The sequence below is a fragment of the Semicossyphus pulcher genome, unplaced genomic scaffold (genome assembly GCF_022749685.1).
Source record: "Semicossyphus pulcher isolate SPU_LCO1_2020_fin unplaced genomic scaffold, fSemPul1.0.p SCAF_12, whole genome shotgun sequence".
Classification (NCBI taxonomy): Eukaryota; Metazoa; Chordata; class Actinopteri; order Labriformes; family Labridae; genus Semicossyphus; species Semicossyphus pulcher.
The window spans coordinates 29,885,774-29,911,260 of NW_027211626.1; the positions used below are offsets into that span (position 1 = coordinate 29,885,774).

At 40.0% G+C, this 25,487-nt stretch overlaps 1 protein-coding gene across 6 annotated transcripts in view; it reads right to left on the bottom strand.

Moving 5' to 3' along the window:
- The window catches only part of birc6 (baculoviral IAP repeat containing 6), a 113,910-nt gene extending 94,682 nt beyond the window's left edge, over window positions 1–19,228 (bottom strand). For all 6 annotated transcript variants that reach the window (XM_069659277.1, XM_069659276.1, XM_069659280.1 and 3 more), the window contains exons 1-13: window positions 18,826–19,228; window positions 15,079–15,260; window positions 10,531–10,668; window positions 8,993–9,186; window positions 7,859–7,970; window positions 7,485–7,567; window positions 7,175–7,400; window positions 6,876–7,045; window positions 4,195–4,253; window positions 2,387–4,078; window positions 976–1,125; window positions 616–841; window positions 167–327 (exon numbers count right to left, since the gene is read on the bottom strand). In XM_069659277.1, coding sequence (XP_069515378.1) covers window positions 167–327; window positions 616–841; window positions 976–1,125; window positions 2,387–4,078; window positions 4,195–4,253; window positions 6,876–7,045; window positions 7,175–7,400; window positions 7,485–7,567; window positions 7,859–7,970; window positions 8,993–9,186; window positions 10,531–10,668; window positions 15,079–15,260; window positions 18,826–19,036 — 3,604 coding nt within the window. In that variant the 5' untranslated portion in view covers window positions 19,037–19,228. The remainder of the gene's footprint in view (window positions 1–166; window positions 328–615; window positions 842–975; window positions 1,126–2,386; window positions 4,079–4,194; window positions 4,254–6,875; window positions 7,046–7,174; window positions 7,401–7,484; window positions 7,568–7,858; window positions 7,971–8,992; window positions 9,187–10,530; window positions 10,669–15,078; window positions 15,261–18,825) is intronic.
- Window positions 19,229–25,487: the final 6,259 nt, after the last annotated feature.

Below are 25,487 nucleotides of genomic sequence, written 5' to 3' on the forward strand. Positions count from 1 at the left end.
GGTTCAATATTTAGAATGTGACAAATCCTTTAAGTGATATTGATGAGACAAAAAGTACATCTTGCAGCACCAACGAATATGGTTTTCCCTAAACAAATATACAAGGTAAAGTAATAAACTTTAGAAAACGCTTTAAAATCAATAAATCACAAAGCAGTCTCCTCACCGCTGACTTTGCCCAGCCCAGGTGCTTTGTTCTTCAGTAAAGTGATCTGGATCTGAGGAATGTTGACGATGTTGGCATTCAGGACAAACTTGAAGTCCACGTGGCCCACCATGCAGGCCTTTGGCAGCACCAGCTCAAACACGTGCTCGTCCCAGCTGGAGCTGCAGACGATTCACAGGTCATCAACTGCTTAGACATTAAACTACAATGCTGTACATGGCTCATTAGAAAAGGAGCCTTTCCATCACATCCATATATTGGTTCTTAAAGATACTGCTCCAACAAATCCATTTCATATTTGTTTAACTTGCTCTGAAACTTTGAATTTCTAAATAAATTCTTGGAAATTTTGGACTAGTTGTCTTATTATCTCTAAATAAGTGGTGCAGGGGGCTGCTTCCAGTTAATTTCTAATTTAATAATCTAAAGTTACTAATAAACAAAGCTACCTATCACTTTGAAGCTTCCAGGTGCGTGTATGTTGGGCTGCATCTCCATGGTGTTGCTGGTGAAGGTGCTGTGGGTGCCGTCGCTGCTGCTGCTCTTGCTGCACCTCAACCCAGCACGGTGGCACTGTGGCCGAGAAGCGGGGGGTCAGTGTCTCAAAGCGTGTCAGCTCCACCAGTGACATTAGGCTCTCCGTGCTCAATGGTTGATCCACCAGGAGGTCCACTCCTGCACAAAGCAGGACAATGTGGAGGACATCAGATTAACAGAATTACCGGGAGGCCAATAATCTTAACATTGAAATCAAACTTCCCTATTGTGTCTGAGTAATTATGACTAAGGGTTTCATGTGTCAGTTTTACCTGTGATCCCAGGACTAGAGGGGTTGGAGGAGGGCTTGGCCCCCTCAAGCAGCAGTTCAGCCCCTTTAGAAAGGGGGCCATCAATAAACATGTCTCCATCATCTATATCATCACACACACCTCCAATTTGAAGGAAATGAAGTTCTCCACCTTTGGGGAAGAGAAGAATCAAAATTAAAACCGACAAATTTGTTCCATTTTATTATAATGCATACCTTAGCTTATCTATATTTGAGTCCACCTGCAGGTACTGAACCACTCTAATGTAAGGATACAGTGCAATATGTAACTGAATTTTCATCGTTGAGAATACATGTATTTTATAGAAGGCCAACTGTACCAACACTGCTAGTAAACACATCTTTGGCATTTCTCTACTTAAATTTCATTTCATGTCATTTATCGCACTCACACATACCAATATATCTGCAATAAGATACTTCTTAAAAGTATCATGTGTATATCAGCGCCTCGTATAAAAGCAACACAAAGCAGAGTGTCTTGCCTGCCCGATTTGATTATCTTACTAGTCTTGTTGAATTTGTCATTTTTCCCGTTTTATATGTTTACTATGGTGTACATTGTTATGGAAACAAATTGTTGTTGGTGTAATTGTAATTATAATAATAATGATAATACATTTAATTTCTATAGCGCTTTAAAAAGTACTCAAAGACACTTTACACGTCAAAAACAATACCAAAGACAGTAAAAGCAATAAATAGCATAAAACAATCAAGGTGCAGAAATTACAGTTAAATATGTATGTATATAAAAGAAAACAATTACAACAACATAATGAGGGGTCACAGATTTAAAGCAGATTTAAATAGGTGGGTTTTGAGTCCAGTTTTGAAAGAGGGGAGTGAGCGAGATTGTCTGAGGTGTTGGGGGAGAGTTCCAAAGGGAAGGGGCTGCAATAGAGAAGGCTCTGTCTGTATCTATCTCGAGTCCAAAAAACGTGCTCTCTTTGAAAATACACCAGATTTCCTATGCTGTTCCTATGTCCAACTTCCTGCACGGCTCATCTACTCTATGCAGCATACAGCAGCTTCAGCAGCTTCTTAAAAATAATACTCTTGGCGCATGTGAGTGAGGTAGAGCTGAGAGCTGCTTCTGAAATGCACTCTAGCTCAACTGTTGGAATCAGCATTTATTAGAGGGCCTGCAATCAACTCTGGATTCACAGCCAGAATGCAACGCAGCCATACCGTGTGAAAGTGAGGTGATACAACTACCGAATTAGCTTTGAGTTAAAAACAAAGCATTTAAACACAATCAAGTAAAAAAGAATGTATAAAGTTGTACATTTCCCCAAAAAACAAAAGAATATCCTTTCGCAGGGCAAGTTAAAGCAGAACCTGCAGAACTACTACCCGCAGGGAAACACGTCAAGAAAGAAAACACTCACCTTTTGTACAGGCACAAAGGCGGTCCGTCCCAGAGCAATAAGTAACTGAGACAAAGGGGTCCGTCTCATCTGCTGATCCCTCCTTCTTCGGCGGCTCCACCTTGGCCAGGACCTCCAAAGTGGACAGGTCCAATATCATAATGTACCCGGCTCTTGTGGTCACCACCAGGTGGCCCAGACCTGCCACCTCTAACCGCTTGCCCTCTTTATGGCCCGAGGCAGAGGTGGAGGGACTGGTGACAGGAGCACTGCTGCTGGTTGTGGCTGCTCCACATGCAGTCCCAGTTCCAGAAACAGCAGAGCCTGCTGGGCCCAGTCCGAACCCAGATGAGCCATTTTTTGACACAGAGGGGAGAGTCTCCTCAGTAGCCTCTTCGCTGTCATCCTCCCTGCTATCCAGCACATCTGGAGGAAGCAGTATAAGTGAAGTTATTGCATCAGAAGCGTCCCAGATCTGCTGTACCTTGATGGGTTCCTCGTCCAAGGTGACAATACGGGTGGAGTAGTTGAGCTTGTAGAGTGCAAGATAGCCTCCACTCCCACCACAAGGGGACCTCTGCTGCTGCTGCTGCTGCTGCTGCTGCTGCTGCTGCTGCTGCTGATCTCCTGGGGGCAGGATGAGCGGCGTCTGGGGTGGAGAACCTCCTGGGTGATCGCCTTCCACCCCATTGGCCACTGGGTGTAGGGGGTGTCCTTTGCGCTGGCTACACAGGGCAGAGTGTAGACGGTTGAGATTGTTGAGAGCCTCCACTTGGTTTGTAGCGCTGAGAGATTCCGCGCCACACGGCTGCAGGCCGATCAGAAGGTGCACACCATCCCAGCAGGGTGTGATGGAGTCCACATAAAGATTCTCCTCTTCCAGCTGTTTGGGCAGCCTCAAGCACTGCACTAGCGCGCCAGGACGAGGCGGGGCAGAGACGGTAGCAGCTGCCAGTGTGCTCCATTTGTCCACGTGACCGTCTAACCCTGCTAGATTAGTCGCTGCATCAGCAAACTGCTGAATGTATGTGATGGGAGGATCCTGAAGAAGAAGCTGCTCATGTGTGTCAAACTCCATCTCTATAATCTGCGGCACAGTGAAACCATCCTCGTGCAGCCCCTTGCTCATGAGATTGTTCATTTGAGCAAATACCTGCCCTGAGGACTTGTCATCTACCTCTCTGATACTATACAGCAGAAGCACGGGTATAGTCCTGCGCACCGCTGACAAAGAGGAGGGGCTTGGAGGTTGGGAACCTGTTAGGTTAGAAAAGCCCTGCTCCTGGGCTGCAGTCTGGGGGTTGCAGGTCTCTATCTCCATGGGACCCTGGTCCTGCAGTGGGCCAGGGTGAAAGGGCTCAGGGCCGTGAGTTCTAAGGGGACCATCTGCGGTCCTTCGTGCTGTAGCTGGGGCTGTGGGTGGGGGTCCAGCCATGGGGGTGCTGGTTGGTGATCGGTAGCTGAGCAGGCCTCCGGCCAGAAGGCAGGGGAAAGGAATGTTGTGGTGGTCAGGAACCTTGTCCTTTGCTTTGGCCTGACTGTGAGCCTTGGCTTGGTTCAGTGGGGGGTTTGCTCCCAGCTCCTCCAGGTCTTTGACTGTGTCCTCCAGCACGCTGGCCACAACCTCCCACTGGAGCTTCTCTGGCTGCTGGAGAACACTCAGTGCCGTCACCCCGAGGCTCACATCCATGCTCTCCCACTGGGACTGCTGGCCTGTAACAAAAGCAAAAGAAGAGGTGTAAGGTTTTTTCCTGTCCGATGATAGAAAAGGCTTAAGTTAATGAGCCAGGGACTTCAGGTACGATAAGCTATTTTGAAGAAGGTCATACCTGTTACTGACTCTGATCGGGAATGCTCATCACTGTCGGAATCCTCCAACTGGTCATCACTAAAAGAGAAGATGTTAAAAATCGTGACCAATATCACAAACACAAACTGAGATATGTGACTCACTCACGGACACACGAGTCATATAGAGTAAAAAGGAGTGAGTGGCTGTGTCACAGATTTTTTTGTTATTGTTTTTTGTCATCATTCAGTGACATCATGATACTATATAGGCGAGTTAATCACTAACTGCTTCAGGGACCTAAATATTCACATTTTTGTAGCAGGATGTGGGCAGGAAGAGGCATGCGCTTTTTCTGCATTAAAAAGAAAATCTGCCAACATCCTGCAGGGTTTTTCAGAGCTGTGTAAGTAAAAAAAAAGCTTTATTTATATAGCACACAGTAACAATGTGCTTTACAATCACAGGAATAAAACTATTTAAATAATAAAAATCTGATAAAAGAATCAGACCAAATCAAAAGGGATAGGGATAGAGATCTACGAGAGGGCTTTTCGATACCGTCTTTTAGAAGACACTAAAAGCAGCCAAAAGATTGAGGGGGTAATTTACGAAGAATGAATTGCCGCCGCTGTTGGCACCGTAAATTGCGCATAATTTTCACCCGCTATCTGCTCAATCTCAAGGTCTGGTTCACAAAGCAAATTGCACTAATGATATTCAAGCGCAAACACGCCCATAAAGTTTCGCAGATCCGCGCAGTTTGCTCTTGTTTTGTGTCTGATTGTGGAGAGAAGCTGTCTGCACCTCCACTCTCTGCTGGGCGGTGCTGCGCTCTCAGGCATAAGCGGAGCGCACACTGACGGATCTCAACTCCATGCACAGATCAATGATGAGCAGGGAGAGAAGGGGACAGGTCTTTTAACGGTTTATTGTAAAGTCCAGACTCGACAGGTGTTTACTAGGGTAAACATTTAATAATCCCTGTCATGCGTAACAGCTCCTGACCGTCCTAACAGATGTGGACAGTGTGCCCGTGTGCCAGGGTTTAGCCTCAGACATCCCCAGACCAATTGGTCTCCCGATTATAATAATAATAATGACAGAATATTATTTACAGAATGTTTTTACTAACTAATAAATTTTATTTGATCACACAAAAGATGGAATTGCTGTCATGATCACTGGAAACTCAGAGCGTGACAGCCCTTATAATACTGCACTGCAGTTCCCACCAGCTCTCTACAGACAGTAATATTTTCACTCTAACTGAGTGGTGCTGTTAGCGCTGCTGTTTGTGAAATACCGTAGGTTGATGCTTTTTGCCACAAGGTTCATTTGCATAGAAAGGGACCCCAAATTTTTGCATAATCACTCATTTAAATACGCGCAAACAGCACCAGAGCACAGAGACACAGTTTGCTCTGCAGCGCAGTTCGGTGCATTTAAGCCTTTGCTTGTGCTTCAAGACTTAGTCTTTTTGTGTCATTTGCACAATTTTAGCAGGTGCAACAGCCATGCAATCCTTTAGTGAATTCCCCCCTGAATGTGAATAACTACGTATAACAAGATAAACATAAACATTTGGCCAGACTTATTTGGTCTTGATTAAGAAATACTTGATGGTTAAGTGACAAGGTGTCTCACATCAGCTCAGGATATAGCAAATATATAAATAAGTTTGATGCATTATAGTTCATTTGAAAAAACATTCTAGATGAACATGATTAAAATATACACACGCATAGAGAGAAAACTGGTAACAACATCTTGGCTTGTCGTTATATACCCCCTGAATAATCTTGGTGTTGCTGACCATAAGCAGTGTCATCTCTCACCTATCTGCTGAGACTGATTCTTGTGCATCATTACTGTTAAGTGTGGTTAGGTAAAACAGAGAACACCTCTGACCACACCCAAGACATTTCTCTTTTTTAAAATAATCTTACAAAATTTGGGAAGGATAGAGGACAATTCACTGGTTGATGATGATAAAGGTATAATGTTTGAACAGGTGTTATTTCTCAGGTGTGTTGACACTTCATCAGCATTAAGCATACATTTTCCATCTGTTTTTTGGGGGCTTAACATGCACATACATGCTGGGCTGTACGCTGAGCCACATGAGCCTCATGAGCCTTAAGAACCTGAACTTGCATAATAAAGTTCATGACTCTGAGTTTTCACTTGTTATCTTCTGCTCTGTATACAACAGTTCAGGTGTTGCCCCAGCAAGGATTTGCTGCTGTGCAGCAATGTAAAGTTGTTTGCATAATGTATGTGTTTGTCTGGATGTAAAGATTTTTGATCGGTCAATTATGACAAAGGGTCTGTAATCTCTTAAGAGCTCACCACTACTGTCATATATAGCGATTAAGTAGGCTACTTTTAAGAAAGTTACAGAGTTTATTGTTACATTGGACGCGGATCCAAATATACACTATATAGGACTTTTTTAAGCAAATAAATACAATCATTTTCAAATCAATATTCTGTGTCAAATGACTGATTTCTTAAGGATCTTGCCCAGTGGTAAGCCGAATAATGGAAGGGAAGCGGAGCCTTATACCAGAAAAACCCTTCAGGTTTAGACAAGACCTCTCAACTCCACACTGTCAGTGTTTCTGCAATAATAACCCATTTGCTGTACATTATCCCTTACATACTGTATATATGCTTCATGTGAATGCATGTGTGGGCAGGTGATTGTTTGTGTTTTACCTGTCTCCCTCTAGCTTGGGGAGGTCCGAGCATGAGGATGACTCCTCAAGCCAAGCAAGAGTTGGTCTCCGAGACTCTGTCAGCGTCTGCTGGCTCTGCACACTGCCGCACAGTATCAGCTGCCTCAGGATGGCCGGGTCATACGGATTGATGTCAAACTTTAAGTGCACCTGTTTGGCAAACAATCACATACTATATAATCTGTGGTTGATGCTAACATTTATTGCATCTTTACTACATCCGAAAGTGAAAGACAAGACATATGATGGACTAATGCGTTCACATTCCGATGCTCTGACCTTCATCATTTTAGAGACATCCCAGATGCAGATCTTGCCCCTCTTTGTGGCAGCAGCCAGGAACTGTGGGCAGCTACCGAAGCCGTAGCAGGCAATCTTGTCCGAACTGTCAGGGCTGTTGGGAAACTGGGCGGGACTGGTCGCAAGTGTAACTGACAGCGGCACATTCTGTGTATGCTCCCCCTTCACAAATGGACAGTTGGGAGAATGTCGCTCATGTTCGGACCTGGAGGGTGTAGTTTAGAGAGGTCTGGCATCAGTGATATGATATACTAGCTAAGTGTATGCAAAGTTTATGATTTACACTCACCATGGCTCATCTGTAGGTTCCCAACAGACCAGGCACACACTGCAGGTGAAACACATGGCTCTGTCATCCCCTGTTGAGGCAGGCTGTAAAAAGACAGAGAGGATCAATAAAGCTTATACTTACACAGCTACATTCCCCACTGTCCAGTTTAATAAAATCACCAGCACTGATGTTACATCAAAAGTAATTGATTAACATTGATGGAAACATGGATTTTAACATTAAATTGAAAAATCTTACAGTGACCTGAAACATCAATATGCTCTACTGTGCAAAAAGCCCCTTGACAGCATGCAAATACTGTCAATGTGCATGACAGTAATCTTTATGTGCCTGCAGACTAATGTGCTCCTCTAAAATCTCTCAGAACCTACCTGATGGTAAAACCCTGCTTGAGCCATTGGATCAGGTTGAGCCCACCTGTACCCAGCATGTGGCCACGATGTGAATGTCTCCCTCCTGTTGGCCTCACTGTACATCAAAGATCTGCAGAGAATAACACACTTAGAAACATGCCCAATATTCTATGCTGGTATGGAATGTGTCCCTTTTCACACATAGTGGACTACATATAAAATCTTTGTTATACATCACATATTAAAATACACCTGAAAAACCCTCATCCATATGTACATTTTATTTAAATTCTACTTCAGTGTTTTGCTCCTTTTGCTTCCTTGCCCTCTCTTATTCTGTCTCTCTCTTAGAAACACATTGACAACAGAACCAACCTTCTGCGAGAAGCCTCTCCGTGCACAGGCATAAATTAAAACAGGATCATGCGCATGTGGAAGTATTGTTTTTTTGTTTTCATTCATCCCTCCATCACCACTGAACCAACATCTGAATTTCTGGGGTGCCAGTGTAGCTGGCGGATATCTGCCACACTCATTTAAACAAAATATAAAGACAAGCAAAATATCTGTCCCTGGAATCAGATGACATCTTGCAGCTTCCAGCATGGTTGTGAGGAGGTGTGGGCATCTTATTTTTTGCTTTACAATGTTATCACCGTGACACAATCAAAAGGTTTTATTATTCTGATTCACAGTTTAGTGCTCGTCTATGCCACTCGCTCTCTTCATTCTGTATCTAGCAGTGAATGAAGAGAAGGTATCCTCTCTTCATTTAAAAGCAGGTGAGCCCCATGTGAAGGCTTGTTGGTAATGATGAAACAATTAAAGGAACATACTGTAACAAGAACTTCTGCATGAACCCGGTGCACTAACAAGGGCATAAACAAGGGCTTAAGAAGCCCTACATTAAACAGAAGAGGTCACACTATTTTGCATTTACAAAATAGACATAATACCAGATAGCGTCTCTCACTCTCTCTTTTTCTGTCTCTCTCTGTTCCTACGAAGAACATGTGATTGTCAGTTGACCCTTCTCGCAATAGAAAAACAAACAGGTAGAAGAGGGGTGGAGCAAGGAGAGATTAATTAATTGTTTGCAGATGGTGTTGTTCTCTCGATAAAGCAGTATTTTTTGTTTCCCTGCTTGCTCACCTATCTACAGAGCGGCCAGGGCCCACCCCAAGTTCAGGCCTGGCGCTTGACAAGAGGTAGGAGAGCCTGTCCATGATGGATGAGGCCACAGACAAGGCAGCTACGTTCTGGTTGATCTTCTTCAGCTCATTAACAATGGCGCTGGCCACCAGCTTCAGCATGTGGTGGGGAAGATGGAAGGTCACGGTCGCCCACTGAAAGAAGGATGGAAAAGTAAAAAGTCACATAGGGAAGGAAAAGTACATATGAAAAAGTCCATTTTCTGCAGTCTGGTACAAGTTAGTTTCAGTTAATGAAGCCATTGTAATACAAGCACATTAGTTTTGGTTTATATGTTGAACAGTTAGAAAAAATAAATTGTAGTACGGATATTAGATACACCGAATGTGAGGATATTTAGAAACGATGTTGTTATTAAAGCATTTTTCCAAGATGGAGCACAAAATCTAAATCATATCTTGGAAAAATTGTAAATCTGGAAAATTTGAAAACTTTAGGGTAAACATCTTGTGGGCAATGCTCATAGGGAGGTCAACAAGCTTATTTTGCATATCAATTGAAACCTGGAGTTTGCTTGTAAATCCATAATGATTTTGGCAGGGGACTGGCCGTTTGAAACAGGGTGTCATTAAAGGTGATTTGTTGAAGAGGTAACAGTGATAAATGGCAATGCCAGGATAACTACCCCTTTTGATTCAGCTTTTTCCCACTTCATTTTTCATTGTTTGTGCTTAGCCAGGCCTAACAGTGACTAGGCTACACAAAAATTAAATGAACACTTGTCTGACTCACAGGATGTAGACTGTGTGTATAAGCCTGCCATTGACTGCCTATTTGAGTCAGCAATCTACACACTGAATACGTTTTGTCCATTAAGGTAGGCATCACACTACCTAAATGTTCATCTTGTAAAGCTTTGTATAGTGATTTTTTTAGCAGATATTTATCCTTTTCCAGGGCACGCCTCCCCACATGCAAATGTTCCCTCCCAACACTTTTTTGCACAGCGGGTCCGGAGACGACGGCAGTTGGGTCCAAATTAAGAATCACTAATTTGCTACTGTCACACAGCTGCTTTAAGCACAAAGAGTAGTCCTTAAAGTCGAGCTGAAACGGCATTTCGAGAGTATCTAGCTTCCGTATCGTGACGTATTTCCGAGTGAAACAGGACGTGCAGGCGGGACATATCATTAGAGGGATTTGATTTGATCGTTGAGAAGTGGGCGTAGACAGACGTTCTCCACAGCGCAGTAGCTAGCTAACTGACCGAGCGTTTTTGGTGCTTTGCGGCTAAATGTTGCAGATTGATTGGTTGAAATTGTTTGGTGCTAACTTACGTAAGCACGTGATAGACATAATCGGATGATGATATAAGAATACAAAGAAATGGATTTTCTGTATATTTCTTTTTGGACTAGATTGTCAAATAGATGCACAATACTACTGGGGATGTGATCTAAAAGGATTAAAATGACATTTTTTATTTCACCTCGACTTTAAGTCGTCAGAATGCATGAAAACAAGGCTGTCAGACAAACCTTTGCCACTTTGTGATTGGCCGCCGTCTCATGTGAGGTATTCTTCAGGCCTTCTTTCAACTGGGTGATGAAGAGTTCATAGCCCTCTGTGTTGGACACATCGATCTTTTCCTGACAGGCTGATAACATCTGCTGGGCCTGAAAAAAAGCATACAAATGCATATATGTATTAGTTTAGTGAGTTCAATTAAACATTACACTTCATCCAGAGCCCCTTTCTAAATACCAAATGGAATATCCATGGACACACACACACACACACACACACACACACAGAACACTGGTATTGGATCCATGGCTCAAAATGTACTTTTTCCTCAGTGTCTCACATCTGTCCCGAATTCTACTTTCAACTGTCCAAGACTCAACAAATATTATCCCAAACTTCAGTTCTGTGTTTTTCCTTCAACACAATTAATAAGGTTTAATTTCTTTGTTTTTTGTCTTTCCATGGGTATTTTGCTTGTTGTTACTGCACTTATATCTGAATACAAAACTGTTTTCATTACTCATTAAATACATTGGTGTAAATAATGTTTTTATTTCACACTTTTTCATTAAAGATAAAAAATTATTATTTAAGGTTTTGGGCTTTAAGGCTGCAAAATAAATCACAATTTTATCGTTGCTGTAATATTAGCATTCACAATAAACACATGGCAAACTTCTGAATTTATTGCGATGAATAACAAAAATTAAATTAAATTATTTTATATAAACCAGCCAGGCTTTCTCACGCAGCATGCAAAAAGCTTACCAATTGGATGGAGCCCTTTGTAAAACGGTCATACTTTCACACAATCAGATGAAGGCCAGGCTAGCTATCAGCTACCTCTAGATTAATTGGTATCAATTAAGTGGTGGGATTTGGGGGGGATTTAGGAGGGACATGTTGCAAAGACAGGTATAAGATCATCTATATGTGATCATGTAACCACAAAATGAAGCCAGCAAATGCCATGTTGGAGTAGGTCAACCCCACCCAGCATTGTCTTTCCTGTAAACAAACACATATGTTTATATTTATCACTTCATACTTAAATTCTGTTGTATCCTTTATATCTAAGTGTGAAGGCTATGTTTACATTATTTCAAGTCAACTCTAAAACAAAGTAATAATTGTGAATGACTAAAGTTTAGGCTAACTAATGAACAGTCTGGTTTCCTCAGGCCTTTGTCATTATCAGGAAGGTGCTTAATGACACTCTGCTAAATAGAGTCATAAGGTCAAACTGAGGCAAACACATTGCTCCAAAGTGATTATTGGTAACAAAAACAACAATGCCATTGATTTAAATAATAACCACTGACAGGATGATTAATATGTCTCCTCCCACTGACCCTGACTTTGCAGATTTCTTCAGAAAAGATAAGCACTTTAAGGATGAATATGTGGTCGAACCTGAACAACAACAATAAGAATGACCCAATCTCTCCAACAACGTGCTCCCTAAAAAACTTTTATCATCGAAAAATAAAATAAATATTTCCTCTACAGAAAAAAAAATTGACCCTCAAAATTATGATAAGGGCTGACTGTCAAATTTTATTGATTGTGTTGCAACATTGCCCCCCTTGACCACACAGAGGCTCTCCAGTGCAGTATTTTACTGCATATTGGGGATACAAATGAAAAAGCTCAAAGGCAACAATATCAGTGTGCAAAACAGTAGATTCTCCACATTTTACCAATAATTTATAATTAGCTTCATTTTTTTTAAGGTTGATGCCAATCAGATTTTAAGTGCTGCATCACTGTTGACTGTAATTGTGATGTACTGAGTGTTCTATACACATGCTTTAACACTATGACACTCTCCACTGACAGTTATTTGCAAAAGTTATCTTGACTGTAATACAGTATATGCTGTAGGCTATGTCATGTATCAGGGATCTAGATGAGAAATTTAGTTTGTGTGGATGCATGTGTAAAAGTTTAAAATCGTTAAAAAAAATAAAAATATTGCAAAAAAATAAGGGTTAGGGTAATGGCAACAGATCAATAAACTCTGCTGTTGTTGGGTGTGTGTGCTCTCTGCAAAGCAGAATCTGAACTCTGCAAAAGATTCTTTATGAAGTTAAATAAGAATCCTTTGTGACTTCACTGTACTGTGTTTTTGTAGTGCCAAAAACTCAAAAATAACTGGTACCACATCAATTTCAGGATTGCTATTCTTTCAGTTCAACTTCCTTACATTAATTGCCTACAATAAATACAATGACAATAATAATTTTTTTTTTTGGGCTTTTGCCTTTATTACTTAGGACAGCTGAAGAGAGACAGGAAATGTGGGGAGTAGATAGTGGGGGGGACCCTACATACACCAAATGATCAGCAGACGGGGAGTCGAACCTGCGACCAGTGCGTCAAGGACTGTAGCCTCTGTACATGGGGCACCTGCTCTACCAACTGAGCTAAACTAGAATCCCTCTTTCATTTTTGTCTGTTATATGATTATTGTATTATTGAGATCTTTTTAAAGGGAATACAATGCAATGTTTTGTTTTTTTCCACATTGAAAAAAAAAACCTTAAAAGAGTTATCACTGAATGTAAATCAACTCATTTGACATGAAAAGCAGTGGAGCTGTGAGCCTTCACAGAGGGGAGAGAGCACCAAAGGCTTTTCTGATCTTCTGATCCCAAGCAGATGATGATGATAGATGATTATCACATGATCTTTATCATCATCTCTACTGTTGAACGTCTCTGTCTGTCTGCTTGTGAGTGGGTGTGTGTCTGCTCATCTCTGTCCCTGTCTATTTAGAGACAACTGTTAATAAAAGTAAGTCATAATAAGAAGTAGTGGAGGGTAAAAAAAATTGGGGTATTGGAAACCGGTACTAAACGACCCAAGGCCCAGTACCGGTCTGTGGCCCGGGGGTTGGGAACCCCTGCTTTAAGAGACAATGCATATCCAAAATCAATGCACATCACAAGTCAATCTCAGTCATTCAGAGTTTTATTTCACGCATACACAAAAACACAATTCTCTCTTTAAAGCCTGTTTTATTAAAAACAAATAAGTGTGCACTGTTCAAATTTAAATTTAATACAGCATAAGAACTAATGTTCATTTACACAGTTAAAATCAAAGTAGTTTAAAATGAAAATTAAATATAAAATAAAATTCATCTACATAGGTCAAACCCAGAGGCAGACCATTTCAGCATCCTGTTTGTCATTTTATAAAACCTCTTCATGCAGTCCTTGTAGTCCAAGGCCTCCTGGTCTGGTCAATCAATGGCCAACTTGCAACACACATTCAAGTGCCTTGCCTTTAATCCGTTATAGAGGGGTGTCTTAACCTAAAACAACAACAAATCATGCATAAGGAATGTATAATTGTTCTGATACAGACATAAATAGTGATAGTGTTCTCTATATTATAATTTTCAGTGAGAAGATCTCGGTCCTCAAAATCATGATCTGTAAACATCTTTTTTGCATACGCTTCTAATGACTTGGAAACTAAATACCCTCATCTTGACACCTCGTCATGCAGTCTGACCCTCTCCATAACTGGTCCCTCCCATTGCCTGTAGGCTACTTTTGCACTTGTTACAGAAATGACAAATCCCCCGCAGCCCGTCAGTAACATAAAGTAATATTTTTTAACTGCTGGTAATGATCAGATGGGGTCTGCAATGTTTACTCACCTCTTTATTCTCCTACTCAAACTCATTTTGAAAAGTAATTGCTTATTTTGATATTTCAAGCCATATCGGCGAAGCTGAAAACCTTACACTGGCAGATGTTACGTTACGAAAAAATTAATAAGAAACTAGATGTGCTTAAATGCAAAAGAAACACAAAATATCAAAGCATTGCCTTACCTGTAGCTAAAAAACATAGGCATTTTCCGGGAGAACTTTTCACTCCTTCTTCTTTCACTTTTCTTCTTCTCCGGCAGTTTAGGTGGCGCCTTTTCCGTTGCACTGAACTGATTATGATACAGCGCCGCCACCACATCGTAGAAATGCCATAATTGCAGTTAGAAATGACAAATTTATCAAGTGCTGTCCTTGTTGGAAAACTGCGTTCTTCTCATATGGCATCGCCATTGTGCCATCTGCTGGATAAAAGCGGGATTCCCCCCACAGTGTAAATATTGATTCAGGAGTCTGCCGGCGATTCAAAAAACGTTAAGAAAAGAATTGCGATACTTCAGTAAATCGATTTTCTCCACACCCCTTACCATTACTGGTCTAATGCTGAGCTCTAACCTTTCACTTTTAAATTACTTCTGCAGACATGAGATTGGAGTTGTAGAGTGTGGTGAAGGCTAGTGTTATTGTAAAGTTAAGTAACAAATTTCCACCTGCGTAATTACTGTTCAAAGGATTTAAACAGCATTTTGTAAACTCAGAATAAGCAAGTTATTCCCTCCATGGCTAATATTCTGACTGTGGAACAAAGGGCTTAGTGTAAACATGCCTATCCAGGCCAAACACAACAACTGGTGTCAAATATCAAGTGTAAGCCACCATCTCTGTAAGGTGCCTTCTGGTGGCTCTCTGAGCAGTAAAATATGCAGTCCTGTCTTACCTCTGTGACCGGCAGCTCCAGCTGAACCATGTCCTCTGGCTTGGCCACTGGAGGCTGCAGAGCTGTGTCCAGGAGCAGGATGCCGTTCAGGTCCTTCCTGCATCCCACTGCATAGTCGTCCACAAAAAGCACCTTGTCTACTGCGGGAAAGTACTGACATCTGACACGGCCGCCAGGTTTAGCTGTGACACAAACAGAGGACAGCACACAGTGTCAGGGGGTTTGAAGGAGAGAGGCTGGAAGCAATGTACAAAGGTAATACCTGAATTTTTTTTGAAGTGTTAGTATAATAAAGGGAAACCTCTGTTATTCACCATATTGAGTCTGTGCCAATCAAATCAAAGCCAAATGTTTTTCTGACAAACAAGTCTGACTGGACCACCTTTTACACTGATAGCATCAGCTGCTCTCCTGTCCGGATAACTGGACAGACTAATTACTTCATGATGGATGCTAAAGTCAATCAAATTCAATCCATGTGTTAAGTTAGATGTGAAACATTGCTCAAACATGTATCTAAACAGCACATCTTTCAAAATGTGATAACTAATTTACTTAGTTGTTCCTTAATTAAGTTATTAAATCAGAAGAATGCTTGTGTGACAAGCCCCTCACAGGTGATCAGACCACATTATGCCATTCCAGTTTTTATATGTGCCCACTCATACAAGCTATTTTTATACATCTGCCTTTTTTTTCCCTTTTTTTTTTCAAAAAGCCAGGTTTACAATATCCCCGTGATAAACACATTGAATGAGACATATGTCTCTTAGCGAACAACACAGGTAAAAGTGACTATTGCCACAGATTTTAATCCATCAAAACCAAATGTGTACCCAATAATCAGCAGAAAGCTGGCCATAACGTTACACCAAACCTTTCCCTGAAGATCCCAGTGATGAGAAATGTACAGGATGTAAGCAATAAACTGAATTATAATAACAGAAAAGTTAATGACTTGGTCAAAGCTAATTGGTTATTGGGATAAACATTCAGAGAGTAAAGATGCATTAAGAGACAACCCTAGATCTGAAAGCAGACCACTCGGATAATCAACAGGCAACTGGTCAGTACTGGAGTACTGAGGTCATGAGTCCAAATGCCAAAGGTCTAACTATCTCTACATATTAAAGTTTTCCTGATTATTCTTGGCCTAGTAATTGAAATCTTTTTTTTTTTTTTTACATTTATAAAGAGTAAGAAACTATCAACTTACTTGAGTTTTATGATCTTATATTTTGCATTGATTGTCAAATCAATCACTGTAACGATATTAAGGCCTAATTAAGCTTACTATCAAAGATTATTTTCTCTTATAAAGGATATTCTAAATTATTTTTCTCATATTGCACAAAAAAGTAGAACTATTATGTTGGATATAACAGGGATTGTAATAAATACAAATGCTGAATGGACTGTTTGTGAATTTTGTTTACACCCTGCGCACGTTTTGCTTCCGTAACACTGGAACGTTTTGTGAAAACACAAAGTGGGGCAGTTTTACATTTATGTTAAGGGAAAGTGTCAATGAATGATTTATCAGTTTCGACTGCTTTCTTAGTAAGGTTAGCAGAGAACTCACATTTATCTGACAAAAAACCTTCACTGTGATTTCCAGCTGTTATTTTTTTAGCATGAAGTTGGTGTGTGCAGCAGAAAAGTAGTGAGGAGTAAATACGGCAAGAGGGCTTTGATCATAAGGTTTTGTTTTTCACGGGGAAAAGTTTACAAAGTAAATTTAACAACAAAAACTTTTCAACTATCCAAACATGAAGTCAGGCTTTTAAGCTTTTGCATTCCATCTTTAGTTTGGTTTTCTCTTTTGGTCCCTTAACACTGGTCAGTATAGACAGGTATGGGCCACGATTCCCACTATTTTCGAAATAGATCTAGATATGACATACCCGTCCATGCAACGAAGGTTAGACTAGGCTGCAATTTCTATCAATTACCGCCAACTGACATCTATTTGATGGTGACAGAGACATAAACACTGACTTGAAAACTGGAAGCCTCTGCTAGAAATGAACTGAAATTATAGTAGAACTTTTTTTAATATTATTTTTTGGTCCTTTGCCTTTATCAGATAGGACAGTGAAGATTAAAGGAAATATGGGGAGAACAGAGGGGGGGTGACATGCACCAAAGAGCAGTGAGTCGGAGTCGAACCTATGGCAGATGTATCAAGGACTTTGCCTCTGTACATGGGGCACCTGCTGTACCAATTGAGTTAAAACCAGCACCTTGAAATTATAGTAAACTTGAAGTAAACTTAAGATCCAACATACACTGAGAGTAAACATCCCTTTTGATTCCAGAAAGTTTTGTTTCACTTTTATTTACACTTTGAAAACAAAACGCATTCTTGGGAGAAATGCTTTATCAAAGTTACCTTTGTCAGCATTAACAACAGTATTCTAAAATAATCATTAATAGACTGAAGGCTATCTAACACAATGGCCAATGCAAAACAACTTAAATTGTTGAGGATTTGTGTGAGCTACCTGTGTGTACTACTACTGTTTACATTTAACAGCCTCATTAAACAAAACTAGAGTGCCAGCTCTGGAGCAAGCCATTGTGTCATTCCTCTTACAATCCTACTTTGAATCTCAGTAAATACCTTCCATGACAACAGGTGCAAAAAACGAATTTTTCCTTATTTGGTGATGATATGTTTTACTTTTGTCCATTTATAAAAATCAGGATGAAAGGTCCTCCATAAATACTGACATCCATCAGCAGATTAACATGATGCAAGATGTAAACAAATGGTTACCTTTGACAACTCTCTATAAGACAACCACATCAACAGTACTCATGCCATTCTCTTTCACAGTTTAAAAAAATCTATGTCACATGCTATAAAAATGTAAACAAAGCAAGAACAATGTTCAGCGTTGTAGTACCCAGGTGAGCATGGAGCGCAGTGTTTGAACCTTATTTGTAAATCTAGTGGAAACTTGCAATGTCCTGTCACTAGATTGTTAGATTGTAACAGGACATTGTGTGCTGACATACAACACCAACAAGACAAGTATTACCTTACACTGGTTATTGAACTGAATTAACTAAATTAGCCCAGTAAGCAAACCCCATAGTCCCATTATATCAACTGAACAGCATCAAGTGAGTTTACTTTCAGAATCAAACCAATGCCTATCAATGACTGACGGTGCGCACTATTGGGTTGTAAAGTTAAGCAGCTAAAGAGCCGCAAGGTAGCTTAGTGGCTATTCTAGTAATTCACATTGACATACTATAATACCATTTAATTAAATAGATACTTGTAAGTGTGATACTCCAGGCTGTCAAATATGAGCTGTCCTTCTAACGACATATCGTGACTGACCACTCGAATGACAGAAACTGACAGGGAAGGTTGCCCAGCTAACTAGCGATGTGCTAAGTTAACTAGCTAGCTATTAGCTTGCATGGCACATATGTCAGGTTGCAAATGTGAAACACAGTAGCAAAGCTTAGCGTTCAAGGGGCACTAACGTAAGTTAACATTTCATCACAAAATGATCAAGATCCAAAAAATGTGTATTTGCTGTATATTAAGGGAATCACGTTTGCCAAGTAATCTAACCAGGCCCAAAGATAACTGCTAGGAACCGCTAACGTTAGCAAGATGAGGTTACAACTCATCCTGTGTCGTGTTTTGTGTCTGTTGACAACCAGTAGCTGGTTTGTCAAAACTGAAACTGTTGGTATCGGGGTTTGTTAGGGGACTCTGGTGCTTACCGTGCAACGCTGAAGCCTGGAGAATGGCTCCCGAAGTGCCGTCAATTACTTTGATACTACCGCGGCTGGTAACGGCCAAGATAGCGTTGAGGGCCGGGTGGTAGGAAAGGCTTCGCAGGCCCTCCTCGTCACAACGCAGGCAACCGTCTCTCAGTACAATCCAGTCTGAGGAGGTGGACGAGCCGGAGCCCGGCGAGGCCGCGGCCGCCATCTTTCCTTATTTTCTCCCTTCCCTTCCCTTCTGAGGTTTGTAAGGATCCGACGATACACGTAATACTGCTAAATCTATACGACTAACTCCGAACTATCTCTCCTCTGCCACTGCTGACTCCTTCTGCGGCTTCTTCTCCTCCGCCCGTTACCGCAGCAGTGGCTATTCACCATCAGCGCTGAGGAACTCCAGGCTGAGCTTTCTGTCAGTTAGACGTTAGGTGAACGGCGCTAGCGTAACTCTGTGTCACCTCCCGCGATAATACCAAGTACGAACGAGAGCAACGGATGGACAAAATAATAAGAACACCAGAACAACTGCTCTGCAATAAATAACAAGTAACAAATACTACAGAGGTTCGTTTGGCCTGCAGTTGTACAGAATTGATGTAGTCCAATTATATAACACTATAAACCTTACGTCAAGGATTACCACACAGTTGAATCTGACACTTTGAATCAAAACTCCCTGTCATGCATGAATTATTGATTAACAAAGAAATATTTTTATTGTTTTTTGGTAGTTTGATACTACATATTGAGGAAGTTACGTATCTGTGCAATGTTTTTGACAACATGCATCAACAAAATGGGTTACATAATGAATATATAGGCCTACTGTAAGCATTGAAATAAATAATGAATTATGAATGCTATTTAAATTGGCCTTTTAAAAAATATTATGGTATAAATTATATCACAATTTTAAATATACTTTACATGTAAAGACAGAAGATAATAAAGGCTCAATAGGAAGAACAGCACATACTATTCATTTTCATTTGGGAAAATTAAGCTTATTCTTGATTTATTGGTGCTGAAAAGGACAATAAGTTTTTACCCAGATTTAATTTGAATTGACAAGCATTGGGTAGTTTTTTTTGTACTTGAAGAATAACAAGAGTGACAAGGAGAGAGTTTTGCAGATATTTTTCAGAACACGGCTTCTTCTTTTTTGTTGTCCTGGCAGAGTCTTCTTATATAGCATTTTATGAACATTAGCTTTCAAATATGCAGTGTTATGCAAAGCTATTCATCTAGATGGCTTTAGCCTCTACAAAAGCCACAATATGTGTAGGCATGCACACAGACATACCTCTATAAATGAAACCACAACTTCAGGTTCAAGGTAAACAGCTTTTATAGCAACAGGAATTGCCGATTTGCCTCATATTTGTTGCCTCATTCAAATTCATAGGTGCCCCCATACAGTGTTAATAGTGGTGGCCAAATTGGGGTTAATGAAAATATTTGGGTTGCATGGACACCCCTCATGGGCACCAGTGGTGGGGCCATTGGCTTACTGTATATTAGGTAAAGGATGTATATTAAGAGGTACTATAAATGTTTTTAAGAGTGCAAAATATCTGTGTTTGTCCAGTTGACTTATATTAAAAACAAAACATAAATAACAGAACAACTGTCTAATATAAGCAAAGAGATTACCAAGGAAGAAGAGATAATGCTAGAGTGCAGCCCCAGAGCAGCAGAAAACCCAAAGAACTAATCCTAAAAGGCCATGAAAGAATACAGAATTTGAGCACCTTGGACAGTTATTATGATTCACCTATAAAGCAGCTGGCCTGACTGATCTACAGATTGTGAAATTTTTAGCTTTTGTTGGAAAATAAAAGTAGAATGGATAACATTGACATGTTATCAGTTAGTAAATAGCTTGTGGCTTTCCAACAATTCTACAGCCTCATTACAAAACTTCTAATTATTGTTATAGTTGGAAAATGGATTAGATCTGTTAGTGTAACCTGCCTTTAGCTTTCAGAACATAATTATAAAACATGATTCTGAGAGCATGACCTGGTTATACAGGTGAGTTAATCAGGTGTTTTTTTAGAGCAGCAGCTGGAGCCTCAGGAGGAACTGGTTTCTCTGGATACCTGAGCCAGAGAGCACCAGAAATCATCACAACACAAGTAAATCAAGTCAGTGAGTAGTTTAGGTTATCTCACCAATCAAAAGAGAAGGAAACAGTTTAAGTCTGTATGGCAGGTGCCATTATACTGTGCTACTGGTTACAGTATATGAGCTCAGTGTCGTGATTGTGTAGCAGAATATAAATAGCCTCTAATATAAATTATGACAAAGTTGTCTTAAATATGTAAAGTTTGAGAGCAACTTTGTAGCTTTATAACAAACCTGCATAGGGTACCTCCTCGCACACTGTCACACTGACTCAGCTGATACAAATATTTAGAGGCATGTGCACGCAAGCAATATATATTTCTATGTTTAATGTTTTAAGATTGTTTGAGCAACATTCAGCTAAATTGATATTCACTGTACTGACAACTAGGATGTAATCTGGGAAACACTTACGTTTAAAAACAGAAACTTTATTTAAAAAAACTACTTTTGTTAGGCAGTTTAGCTAATGCTAGCAAGCTAGCATGCATATTATGGCTTGTTACCAGCTGTAACGTTTCATAGCAAGGATTTTAGCAAGTTTTTTACTCTTTGTTACATAGATCTGAATATTTGCATTTGCATAACACTGCAGATTTTTATTCTAGTTGAGTTTTTTGTATTTTTTGTATAAATTACATTTATTAATTGTATTTGTATTATAACACACCCTCAAAACGTCAAGACATTAAAGTAAAAATGCCAAAAATTGGTTATTGGTTATCTTTTGGGGTTACAAGCTTACTAAACTAAATTCCTGTTGAGATTATTTTCTATCCTGCTCCTGGATGAAATTTACAATATGAAAAATTTACAAAGGAGCAGAAACAGACCCACCTTTGCTCACCCATGCTTATTTCCTACTCGGTTTTCTGCTTTCTATTTGGGTCTGGAAGGGGCACAGGTATTGGTTGTTGACATTGTTCATGTCATTGAACTTGAGTATTATTTCGAGACTAAAAACATAATACTAAACATGCTGAATTTTATTATACCACAAAGACAAGAAAAAGAATGACTTAAGTACCCCCTGCCCGCCTCAGCACCATGGGGGCTAGAGCTTTCAGCCGCTCTGCTCCCCAGCTCTGGAATTCCCTCCCACCCGACCTCCGAAACTGTACCACCCTCCCGATCTTTAAATCAAATCTCAAAACCCATCTGCTCCGCCTCACCTACTCTCCCCAACTCTAAGCACTGTCCCTCACCCACTCCTACTGTATTTTATCTGGTCTGTTTTACCCTTGTTGGTGTTTTTACTCTTGTTTGTGTTTTTTTGTACAGCGACCTTGGGTGTCCTGAAAGGCGCTTATAAATAAAATGTATTATTATTATTATTAAGACAGTTTAGACTGAGTTTTGTTTTCACCTAACAAGTGATCAAGATTACTCTTATATGTTATTCAAACATTTAATATTGTCTGTAAAAGTTATACAGTTTGAGAAGTTTGGTGTAAGGCTGGCATAACAGTTAATGTTAACAAGTGTGACTTAATGATGAGTTTTTTTTGTCAGCCAGCAGTGGTTTTTTCTGCTGTAGAGCTAACCCAATCCACAAATTTTTCCCCTCATTTGTGTGTGAAGCAGGGAATTAATTTACCTGGGTCTGCTAACATTGTCTTAATTAATCTGTAGAGCAAACAGGAAAACTAAGACCTAACAAATAAGAAAAAGATTGATGATAGGGATAACACCTGACTGACTACACAGGTAACACTGTTTGGATTCCTGGGAAGTGAGGTCATGTGAGGTCCAACACACCTGCAATCACCACATATTGCCATGGGAGCCACTAAAGAGAATAAAACAGAGATCTTGAGATAGTAACTTAATACTACTGCATTACTAATTGCTCATCTAATTTATCCAATTCTAGCAATCTTTTTCATTACTTTACTTCCTGATTCTTTATGCTGACATGTGATCATAAAGAACATGTCAGGTTTACTAACTCAGGTTAACCCTTGTCAACAGGTGGGTTAAGCCCTTATTATTATTATTATTATTATTATTATTTATTTATTTTATTTTTTTATTCAAGAGCAGCTCAACTAGGGGGGTATACTGCGAAGCAGGATTTGCTGTTATCGAGGTAACTTCAACACCTAACCTGCTCCGGAGCAGGTTATGTCTGAGATAAGAGATTAACCTGAACGACACAACACCTGCTGACCAATCAGGTCTCTTGATTTAGGAGCTCTGTGAGCAGATCATGACAGGGAGGAGGGAAAGAGACCGGTAAAACTGGAACGCACCACTTCCACTTTACCGTAGGATTTTTTTTTAATATCTTCATTAAAGATATTGATTGTGCTTTACTGATGTACATCTACAACAGAGACTGATAAAAACACAGAAGTCTAAAGTACTTTTGTACTCATAAGATATGAAAGTAAGCATTTGAAAAGCTTTAAATTGTGGTTTTATAGGCTATTTATTTTACGTTTGCTTCATGGGTTTGATACAGCTGAGAGAATAAGGTCTAAATCTGCCACGAACAAAAATACATCTGTGCAACGTATTAATCTCATGTAACACACAAGTGTTATAATACATATATCATCTAATGATGGTGATATTATTATATTTGCACATTTACGCAGTCTGCGTTTTGTTGCTTTTTGTCCTTCCTGCATTCAGCAGCTGCAGCTGAGTGATTTCAGTCTGGCTTATGTGTAACTTCTTCATATCTTTCTGAAATCATAGTTTGCTCTGAGTTTGTAAAATAGGACGATCAGCTGACGGCAGACTTGCCCGTGTTTAGATTGCCCCTTTAATGTGAACGCGCTCATAGAAACCCTGGGTTGACTTATTGAGTTGACCAGCGTCATGTGACAGTTTAGCGCGATCTCCTCTGTCAGGTTAAGTGAAGCCAGGTCAGGAAAAGAGACCCTGGGTATGTTGAACTCGCTTGGTAGTATACACACCTGCAACCAGTCAGTGAATTATTCATTTGTTTATTTTCTGCATGTGCACACCTGTCATAGATATACTTCACACTTCTCCCACCCATTTGACACCTCCCACCTCCTCCTTCTTGCAGATATCTCAACATTTTTCTAGTCACACCTTCAAATTCCCAACACACTTGCACAGAAACACACACAGATATGAAATGCTCTGACATACTTCTCCTCATGACAAAATAACTTAATCTGAAGCTTCAGAGTTTGAAACATTCAGACTCATTTTTACCTTACTGTTTGCAATTATGGTCTGTGTATGATTTTGACCTGTTTGACCTTTTTGTACTACTGTATATCCCATGGCACTAACACAGAAAGAGAAAACAAAAGGACACAGATCTTGAAAAGAGGTGACATAACAAAAACAGGCTACTAAATCTACAGAAAGACGTTTTTTCTATACTACATAAATATCTGGGTATTTTGTTGAATAAAAAGCTTTAAAGTTCAATGACATTCTTTATTTTCCTTTTTATTTATTTCCTTGTTTGTTTGATACCTATGTTTTGATTATATTTAAATCGTATTTCTGTGAATGTGTGGGCTCTCTTCGGGTACTCCAGTGTCCTCCCACATTCCAAAGACAGGCAGGTTAAGTAACATTATATAATGTTTAGCACGTTTATGTATGAAAATAACCTAAATGATTGTGAAATTAGTTGTCAAATATTTTTCCGGTAATAGACTCACTGTTTCAGCTCTGATACTGTTTGGTAGGTAAATGTAATAAACAAATTCATATTTGAATTAGCAAGTTCTGTCTGAAAAAATTGAGAAAGATGATCTTAAGAGATGTCATATGCGTAGGTTAAGAAAATTACAATTACCAACTCTAGCATACAGGAGACACAGAGGAGACATGATTGAGGTGTTTAAAATTTTCCACAGAATATATGATGGTACAGATGAGCCTTTCATCCATTTTTGGAATAACAGGTACGATTTAAGAGGGAACTTAAAATTATTCCCCCTCAAGTGTTCCTCTGAAAAGAGAAAAAACATTTTCACATTCTGTGCCGTAAGAGCATGGAACGAGCCTCCAGAGAACGTAGTGCGGGCTCCTTCTGTTAACTCTTTCAAAAATAGAATGGATGAATTCTCGTCAGCGAAGGATAGTTTGTATAGCTTTAATGCTGAAATGTGACTGTTTGTGATATTGTTGTGATTTTAAAAATGTATGTTGTTTTTAGTGGAGGATTTGTATCTTGTACCAGAAAAATGTTCAATACATTACAATACACGCGTGGCAAGGGGCCGAGGGTGGGAGTCGAGCCTGGGGCCCACTGCATTGCGGACTGTAGCCTCTGCACATGGGCTGCCAAATTAACTGCAGAGCTAAACAAGTGCCCTAAAATTCTTATTTGTGAAGTGATAAGTGCTTATTACTGTCAAGTCATGTTAGTAAAGTAAGGAGAATTCAAGCTTAACAGCTGAAGATCATGTTTAGTTAGTAGTGTGACTGATATTTGTCTTTGCAGGTGGTTTGTAAATATCACAATGTGCATCTTTCTCTCCAGCAGACATATGGCACTAAAATAATCCTCGGACATGTTGATATCTTGTGTTTCT